The sequence below is a fragment of the Nestor notabilis genome, unplaced genomic scaffold (genome assembly GCF_000696875.1).
Source record: "Nestor notabilis isolate BGI_N333 unplaced genomic scaffold, ASM69687v1 scaffold25894, whole genome shotgun sequence".
NCBI classification, from domain to species: domain Eukaryota; kingdom Metazoa; phylum Chordata; class Aves; order Psittaciformes; family Psittacidae; genus Nestor; species Nestor notabilis.
In genome coordinates, this window is record NW_009925545.1 from 1 (window position 1) to 9,165 (window position 9,165).

General features: G+C 43.7%; 1 protein-coding gene across 1 annotated transcript in view; it reads left to right on the forward strand.

The window, feature by feature from the left end:
- Positions 1-7: 7 nt before the first annotated feature.
- Positions 8-9,165, forward strand: part of STRADA (STE20-related kinase adaptor alpha) — a 10,653-nt gene continuing 1,495 nt past the window's right edge. Inside the window, 11 exon segments of the mRNA XM_010013120.1 lie at positions 8-84; positions 1,281-1,338; positions 2,253-2,281; positions 6,156-6,258; positions 6,583-6,704; positions 6,830-6,938; positions 7,026-7,149; positions 8,019-8,190; positions 8,860-8,964; positions 9,110-9,163; position 9,165. The exon segment at position 9,165 is cut by the window's right edge and continues 196 nt beyond it. Of these exon segments, the coding sequence (XP_010011422.1) occupies positions 49-84; positions 1,281-1,338; positions 2,253-2,281; positions 6,156-6,258; positions 6,583-6,704; positions 6,830-6,938; positions 7,026-7,149; positions 8,019-8,190; positions 8,860-8,964; positions 9,110-9,163; position 9,165 (913 nt within the window). The 5' untranslated portion in view covers positions 8-48.

Below are 9,165 nucleotides of genomic sequence, written 5' to 3' on the forward strand. Positions count from 1 at the left end.
GTGCCCGTCCGGTCCCGAGCTGCGCGTGGTACGAGGATCGCGGATCCCATGTCTTTTCTCGTAAGTAAACCCGAGCGGATTAGGGTGAGTGTTGGAGCCGCCCTTGGGCGCCGCGGGTCGGGAGAGCGTCGCGCTTGTGCCGAGGAGCCCTCCTGGAAAGCACCTGAAACGGGCGTTGAAACGGGCCCGGCGCCGGTGGGGCAGCTGGGTGCTGGTTAAACCCTGCGCTGGGGGGGTAACACGGGTATCTCCTCTGTACTCAGTGCGAGGGGCTTGTACCGGGCGTTGAGGCGAAGAGAAAGTGCCGTGATGCTGGTCGCTTCCTGCCTTCCGATAAGTTATTACCACCTGTCTGTCCCCCAGCGACAGCCCCTGGTTTTTAGCCTACACGTAACCCTTAACTAGACATGACAGCTGCGTTTAATTCTGCGTTTTTAAGCGAGAACTGAGCTTAACGCCTTCAAATGGTGGTGGTGGATCTAAGGTTTGAGTCATTATCACCTAAAGACTTGTTGGTGCTTTCTAGGACTGGCTTCCCCCGCACTGAACAGCATGAGCTGTATTTCTTCAGTTATTTTACCAGTTAGACAACCTCTGACATGGCAGTGTTTGCAATTGCTTATTTAATGCTAAATGATCAGCACTCTGCAAGCCTAAAATTGCATCTTCTGTAGTGTGTTATGTCTGTGTATATATCTATTTCCCTATGAAACACAGAGCTGAATAGAGTGGTAGAAATGTTCCTCTGCATGACCTAATGCTTGCTGCCAATTTAAAGCATGAGTTCTGGAGAAAAACAACTTTAACATATTTCTCTTCTAATTCTGCATTCAGTCAATAGATATATAGCCAAAAAACATCTAAGACATCACCTCACTGTAAATAGTTGAAGCATTTTTTATACCTATTGAAACCAACCAGCTTCTACTTGGCTATATAAGCAAGTTGCAGCATGCTTGTTGGTTCTGCTATGTGTGCATGTATAAAGGTTTCTGTTTGAACGTTATAAATGATGTTACCTGTTGTTGTAAGTGCATGTTGGTCAGGAAGAGCAGTAGTTGTTAGTTGGGTGCATGCCATCGTAGTGGCACAAGAAGAGAATATCCTTGTCTAAAGTAAGGCTGGAACTCTGATGTTGCAACTAATTGGTTTGAGACCACAGTAGAATCCTGAAAGTGTTATGATTCTCTTCTCTTTTTTTTTTTTTGGTGGGGAGGTGGAAAAGAAACTTGTTTCTATATGGATTAACTAATGAACTGCTTTGGCTTTTCTTCTTTCAGCGGTGGGTGTCTGAAAAGTTCATTGTTGAGGGCTTAAGAGAGTTTGAACTGTTTGGAGGTAAGTTTTCCTCGCATTAACTGACATTGTTGGAAGTAGTTTGGCTGCAGGGTCTGTTAATTTCATTGTAAATATGTATCTTAACAGTAGAATAATGAATAACTCTCGTTGTAGCACCAGATGTGGTTATTCAAGCAGGGGAAGCACATAAAGTTAATATGGAAGTGTCCAAGATCCAGCTTCATGTGGGTGGCAGCACTGTTTTCAGACCCTGCATTCTGCATTTCTTAGCAAAACCTACACAACCTTTTCCTATGCAAAAGATAGATTTGGGGGTTGGGAAGGTTAATTATCATTTTCAGGGTAAAAATGGATTCTGGTAACAACTCCCCAGAGTGCCCACAGGGAGCTGGTAGGTTCCTGTTATACTTTGTGCATAACAAACCAGACTGCCCACTAGGCTGCAGAATTCCCGACTGATGGTGTGGAAGGAGGTCAGAGCATAGGAAAGGTGTCTAGAACTTGAGCTTCCAGGTGGAGTGGAAGAATTTTCACTACTTTAAACCAACTTTGGATAGTTCTGTATTTAAGCAAAGCAGATATGTAATTTTTGAATGTGTTTAGGGGTATGATAAAACAATTGTCACATTTATGTTGAGTATATGGACAGTAGCACTTCATATACCAGCTTATGTTGGGTGTATGAACCGTAGCACTACTGGAATCCCTTTAATTTCCATACTTGTACTATAATATGATTCTTCAAGGTCTTTTCCAACCTAGTTAATTCTATTCTATGATTAGTTTTAGTGCTGCAACCTTATGTGTGAATTAAATGTCTCTGTCCAACCCACCCCTGTATATATTTGGTATCAAGAAGTCTCATGCAGGGTTATTTACTCACTTTTCCAACTATATTTTGAATGGGTATCTGTTGAACACAACATGGTGAACAATTAATTTCTTTACTCCAGAGCAGCCTCCGGGTGACTCTCGGAGAAAAGTAAGTGACTTTTGCAGGCTGTGGTGCTGTGGTTCATTGCATGGAGATTATTCCTTGTGGAAGTTTGATTTTATGTTGGTTTTTGTTTTTTTCTTTTTCTCTTAGTTAAATATTTCATCTCTATATTTAGCTCTACAAGTGTGGAAACAGGTTTCACCCTGGAGTGGAGATTTTGGTGTGTGGTTTTCAAACTATATGTGACAGGTCAAAACCTGTTTAAACTGAAGTTTAAACTTCATCTCTTGGATTTGTATTGGTGTCATTGTTCCCCCTCACCTCAGTGCCCCAAGGGTTTGAGTTATTTAGATTTCATTCTTCAGAGATGCTTGTATTTCTGTTTTAGAATAAAAAGAAGAGGTTAATTTATGGGACTTCTATGTTGGAGTAAATCCAGAAGAGGCCATGGAGCTGCTGCGAGGGCTGGAGCAGCTCTGCTCTGGAGCCAGGCTGAGAGAGCTGGGCTGGGGCAGCCTGGAGAAGAGAAGGCTCCTGAAGGGGACACCTCAGAGTAGCTCCAGTGCCTGAAGGGGTTCCAGGGAACCTGGAGAGGGGCTTTGGACAAGGGATAGAGGGACAGGCCAAGGGGAATGGCTTGAACCTGCCAGAGGGGAGACTGAGATGAGCTCTGAGGCAGAAGCTCTTCCCTGTGAGGGTGCTGAGGCGCTGGCACAGGGTGCCCAGAGGAGCTGTGGCTGCCCCATCCCTGGCAGTGTTCAAGGGCAGGTTGGACACAGGGGCTTGGAGCAACCTGCTCTAGTGGGAGGTGTCCCTGCCTGTGGCAGGGGGTTGGAACTGGATGGGCTTTAAGGTCCCTTCCAACACAAATCATTCCATGATTTTATGATTCTGAAAACTAGGCCCCAGAAAGTTTGGCCATTCAAAGCCAGTGTTCCCTTCTGAACACACTGATCTCGATTTCCTTTCTGTTCCCTGTAGAGCAGCCACAACAGAGGCTCCGACATCAAAACCAAACATCACACAAGTTTGAGGTGACATTACCTCCCGTTGTCTGCTCGTCTTCAGACCAGTTCCATGCACACATAGAGAATTTTGCCTCTTAAAAACTAAAATCACCAGCAAACATGGAATGTTTGTTCAAAAAGGGCAGGTGGAAACTTCACCTGGAGGCTTTTTGTTCCGCAGGCCCTGAGCACACACAGTCTGGTTCGTAGTGAGCAATGCTCATGGAATAACACAACTTCTGATGGAATGGATTTGTCTAAATGATTTCCCACCTCCCCACACCATATAGAAACACTTCTGTGTGCAGGTGTTGCTCTAGTGTAAGCTAATTATAAACACAAATTAAGTAGGATTCGATTCTAACTGTCAGTTCAAGCTGTTTATAATTGATTTTTGTGCCAGTGGCTGTCATTTGCTGGCACAAACAAAGCAGAAAATGTGAGATGTATGAGGAGTGTTTTGTATAAAGTCAAGTAAATTCACACCTTGTATCAAACTGCTGAGCATTACACATAAGGTGGGCTGGAAGCAAATTTTGATTAGCATCTGTTCTGCTTTTGTTCAGGTATTCACTAGGGGGTTGGACACTTTTGCAGTGGTATTGCTGACTCTCAGTTTGATTTTTTGACTCTAACTAAGCTTGTTTTTCTCCAGCAGGGCTATAGAAAAAGGTAAAGCATTTGGGAAGGCGGGGATGGGAGGAAAAGTTTTGTTGCTTATGCTGGAAGTGAGTGAGGGAATGAGGGAGGTGGACAGGAAGGCAGCAGAACAAAACCAATGTTCCCTGCTCCTAACTCAGATGAACGGCATTTGGCAAATGCAGATCCTTGCTAGCATCGCCTAATCGATTGTCTTACGGCATTTAGGACAAGAGTTGTCTTTCAAAGATCAATTCCCTTCAATCTATCTCAAATTAAAATCAGATCAACAAGCTGGAAAGCCCTTAATGAATGTCAGGCCATAAAGCTACTCATATGTGACTTCATTTTGCAGCTGCTTTTGCTTTTGACCATACACCAAAAGTTGTCCTGTGTGAAACCACTGAGGAGCTTTTTTGCAGTATTTCATAAATGACATTTCAGTTCAACTTGTTTTGTGTGTTTTTAAACTCTTGTATGATGTTGATAAATTGATGGTAGAGCTCCTTTTGCATTAACTCTCAGTTCTTGGTCACTGCTAACATGAAGAGAGGTGAGTGATGACCTCTGATGTACTGGAAGGCACTTAAAAGGGGAGTTTATGGTATTTTTCCATTACTGCTGAAATTACACCATTAATAATATTAATTTTAAGTTATTTTGCGTCTGTTTTGTTGGCTTATGCTCTATCTGGAGTGGACTTTACTAAAGGAAGCCACTTACACATCACTCCGTGTTTCACCAGCTGTCACTGCTCCATAACACTGCTTAGCAGAGCCTCCTGCTTTCATTTCCTTGGTGGTGCCTTTCTGCTTCAGAGGTTTCCATCTGCCTGTGTGTCTCTCCTGGCAATCTTGCTGTTGACAGGACTGTGTGGAAGAAGTAATGAATGCTACAATTGAGATCAGATTTGACAGGCTTCTTTAATACAAGTTTGAAATCCTGAATGGAAAGTTGCTGCTGCCTATTCTCAGCCAAGGAGCAGTACTTAGGTAGCATTAGAGATAGCATGAAGGATTTGGGACTGCTGAGATAGATCTCTGGGGTTAGCTACCCTGGAGCAGGACCGAGTTGCTGTGCTGGAGTTGTTTGAGCTGAAATTACACAGTAACACTGTTCACAAATCCCTTAACTGAAAAATACCCATTTTAAAGGTAGGCAGAGAAGGGTAAAACATTACAGTTCAAGGTCAGTTGAAAAGGTGGAACTGGGGAGGTGTCACTGTTAGTTTACTCCCCAAGTATGCTTGGGGACACAAAGGTAGTTTATAGCAAATTCATGTCTGTGCTCATCACACTCCATTTACCCTCGACCAAGTGTAGAACAGCAAGTTCCTTGGTTTTCAGCTGTGGCGTTTCCATCTTTCAGTGATGGAAAAAAAGAGCATTTGCTGTCACTGTAGGAAAATGCACAAGTCTTTTCTGCTTCATGTACCACGAGAAAAGGTCTGATAAAGGGCATCTGCAGTTGAAGAAGAATGAGGTGGAAAAAATGAGCTGGAGTTCCAAATGTCAGGAGGAGTTAATGTGCTGGAAATTGGAGATAACTGAATAAATTTGGATCTCCATTAGGATGCTCTTCTTGTGACTTTGGAAATGTGAGGGAGTTGGAAGTGATAATGGAACTTGCAAGAACATTGAAGTTTGTCTTCTGCAGAATCCTGCTTGGAAAGATCTATGTGCATATAAATAAAGGAGGGAGCTTGATGTCAGCTGTAGTGAGGAAAGGTGACAGCTTGGAGGCTGCCTCCCCATGTGCTGTGGGGTCTTTTGTTCTTTTCTCCTGTAAGCACTAATGCTTTGCAGTTAAGTTGGTTTTTCTTTCATTTGGTGCTTCTCTCTTCATGTGTGATCTTCATATCTTGAGCTAAGTTGGTTCATCCCTTCTACAGTTCAGCTGAGCAGCTTCAGCTGCTTTCCTTTGGCCTTTGCTCAGGCAGCAGGAGGGTGGCACAGAAACTTGTAATTGATGGCAGAAAGGTAGTTACTATAAGCAGTCTTGGGGAGTAATAATTGGCTTTATCCAAATGTTCCTTAAGAAATTGTATGGTTCCATACTTTAAAACACAGATGTCTGGATCTTCTGAAATGAGGCATCTCCTGGATTTCAACTGATAAATAACTGCTTACAATGGTTTGAAAAGCTGTTAAATTTCCTTCTGTATTCAGTAGTACCTTACTACTTGGAAGTGTGTGGTAATCTGAGGAGCAGATGATTTTTCCAGCGTGTGATCTTCACTTCTCTTGACCTGACTTCATGGTTTCTTTCCCCAGGCAAATGAGGCGAGCTCCGAGTCGATAGCTCCTTCCCCTAAAAGGGACACCATGAGCAACTTCCAGCCAGACAGCAGCTGTTACGAGTTGCTCACTATCATAGGTAATGCTACTACTCCTGGGCTGGAGGCTCAGAACTCCTGAAACCTGTCCCTGTCCTTGGTGGGGCTGTAGCCTGATAAGTTCATTACTTACCTCAGTTCTGAACTTGAAAGACAGGGTGATATTGCAGGTTAGGACAATTTCCCTTGCTGGGATACATGCCAAGGAAGGTAGTATCTTTTGGAACAATTACTCCTTTTCCCAGGGCAAAAAATAGTTTCAGTAAATGAGTGTAAAGATTATTTAAGGGTCAAGGACTGGAGGAGTTCTCCATAAGTATGCAGTTCCAGAAGTACTGCTGAAGCTTTAATGCCTTCTCTTTCAGGCAGAGGGTTTGAAGACTTGATGGTTGTGAACCTGGCCAAGTATAAACCCACAGGAGAGTATGTCACAGTCAGAAGAGTGAACTTGGAGGCCTGCACAAATGAAATGGTCACATTCTTGCAGGTAACATGAATCCACGAATACAATAATGCAAGTTTGGGAGAGGACAGACAGCAAGAGCAGTGCTTATCAGTGCTGTATTTGTATTTCTGCATTTACTAAATGGAGTTAAAATATCTTCATTTTAGGGAGAACTTCATGTTTCCAAGCTCTTCAACCACCCTAACATCGTGCCATACAAAGCAACTTTCATAGCTGACAATGAGCTGTGGGTGGTGACATCTTTCATGGCCTATGGTAGGTGAAGAGGGACTACTTTTGTCTGATCATCATATCCCTGGGGCTTTTTTCTGACCAATTAAGAAGTGTTTTGTTTCTTTATAGGTTCTGCAAAAGATTTAATCTGTACCCATTTTATGGATGGGATGAGTGAACTGGCCATTGCATATATCCTCCAAGGCGTCTTGAAAGCACTTGACTACATCCACCATATGGGCTATGTACATAGGTATTTACAGATGGGGGGATCCACTTTCCTTCTGTTGGAAGTTCCCAGAAGCACTCCTCATTGTCAGAGCAGAGTGGGTAGTTGAGGAGATGTGGGATGCATTACCAAGTTCTGTATTGCTCTGCTGTTGGAGCAAGGCAGTGAGGAATGGGAAACTGCATCACTGATCTTACTAAAGTGCACAAAAGTGTCACTGTAGAACAAACTTATCCCAAAGATAAGTTTGTTATGATATACGATAAGCTGAGTATCTAATATCACACTGCAGCTCCTGTTGACAGGTTGACTTGTTAAGGCTCTGCTTGGTTACTATTGATAGTCTCCAAATTGAGACTCTCAGTGGTAGGGGGGATTTGCCCTGTTCCTGTGGAAGGTCCTGGGTCTGTAACCTTTAGTCCTGTGTTTCTCTTTGCCACAAAAACATTCTTTGGGATCCTGCAGATCCCAAAGTGGGTGAATGGAGTCATGTTAATGGTTGTAGAACTGGTTTTGAGCAGCATTCGGAGTGGGCATTAGGAGTCCATGTCCTGTGCGGTCCAGTGAAACAGGCTTTTAGCCTTTCCCTAAGTGCTCACCCAGGATGAATTTCTGTTTAGTACTACAACAATCTCTTTTAAAATCACTATCTTGGCATAGTTCTCCTCTTATACATCTCTCTTTTGTATGCTTCAGAAGCTGAAAGTTGCAGGTTATCACTGGTTGCTACTTCTATTGTATGTACTGTAAAAGAAATCCAGCTTACTTACGCCTGTCTTAAATCCTCTGCAGTGCCCCTTTGCACTGTCTTCCTAGAAAGGAAGGATGATATTCCCGTAAGGAACATTACTCCTCTGAAGCCAGAGAAGCTGACTGCTTTTACTCTTTTCCAGGAGTGTCAAAGCCAGCCATATCCTGATCTCTGTGGATGGGAAGGTTTACCTCTCTGGCCTGCGCAGTAATCTCAGTATGATCAACCATGGGCAGCGACTCAAAGTTGTTCATGACTTCCCCAAATACAGCATCAAAGTCCTGCCTTGGCTCAGCCCTGAAGTCTTGCAGCAGGTGTGTGTTTAAAAAACAGTACTATTTTTTAGTGATACATGGGATTTCTGAGTGTTTGTGGCATGTTTGGAGGGGGGGACGTGACAAAAGCTACTTGTTATTGTGATGAGCTTCCCCCCTTTTTACCTTAAAACCAGTGACCCCTAGCAAGGGGAAACCTGTATTCCTGCCAAAAGGGGCAATTGCTGAGGAGAAGCCCGTGTTAGAACATTGTCTTTCCTTTCCCTCCAGAGGAAGGGGTGCAAATGCAAGGAAAAGGGAGAGGCTACAGGAAACAGATCTGGGGCGGGCACAGGGCGAGTGGGCAGAATTTTATCTGATCTATTTGACCAGCGTTTTCCTGGTACCTCTACAGATTTTCCCCACCAGCTGTGGGAATCCCATTATCTGTGGGAATTTCCCATCAAAGTATTACATTAGATGCCAGCTACCCTAAGGTAGATGCCATCCCTATCAGCTAACAACTGATTTCAGTTAAATGCTTGTTGCTTTTGACTGTGTGTTTTAACAAACACCAACCCACCACCACAATAAATAAGCTTAGGTGGGGGTTGTACTGTTCCTGCTCCAAGCCTCTTGGTTTGCTGTTCTGCATATGGAATCATGGATGTTGCCAGTGCAATCACATGTAGATCCACAAGGCTAATTCTTCTTTTCCTTTTCATCTAGAATCTCCAGGGGTACGATGCAAAATCTGACATCTACAGCATAGGGATAACAGCTTGTGAGCTGGCAAATGGCCATGTACCATTTAAAGACATGCCTTCTACTCAGGTAAGGTTTAAAAGCTGCTCCTTTCTCATCCTTCTTCCTGGCACATGGAACTGCTTTGCTGCGCTGGGATGTGAAGACAAAGCTGCCTTGCCTGCCTGAATGGGAGATCCTGCTGCATATGATGTTTCTGGCCCTGCTATTCCAGATGCTCTTGGAGAAGCTGAATGGAACTGTTCCCTGCCTGCTCGACACCACCACAAT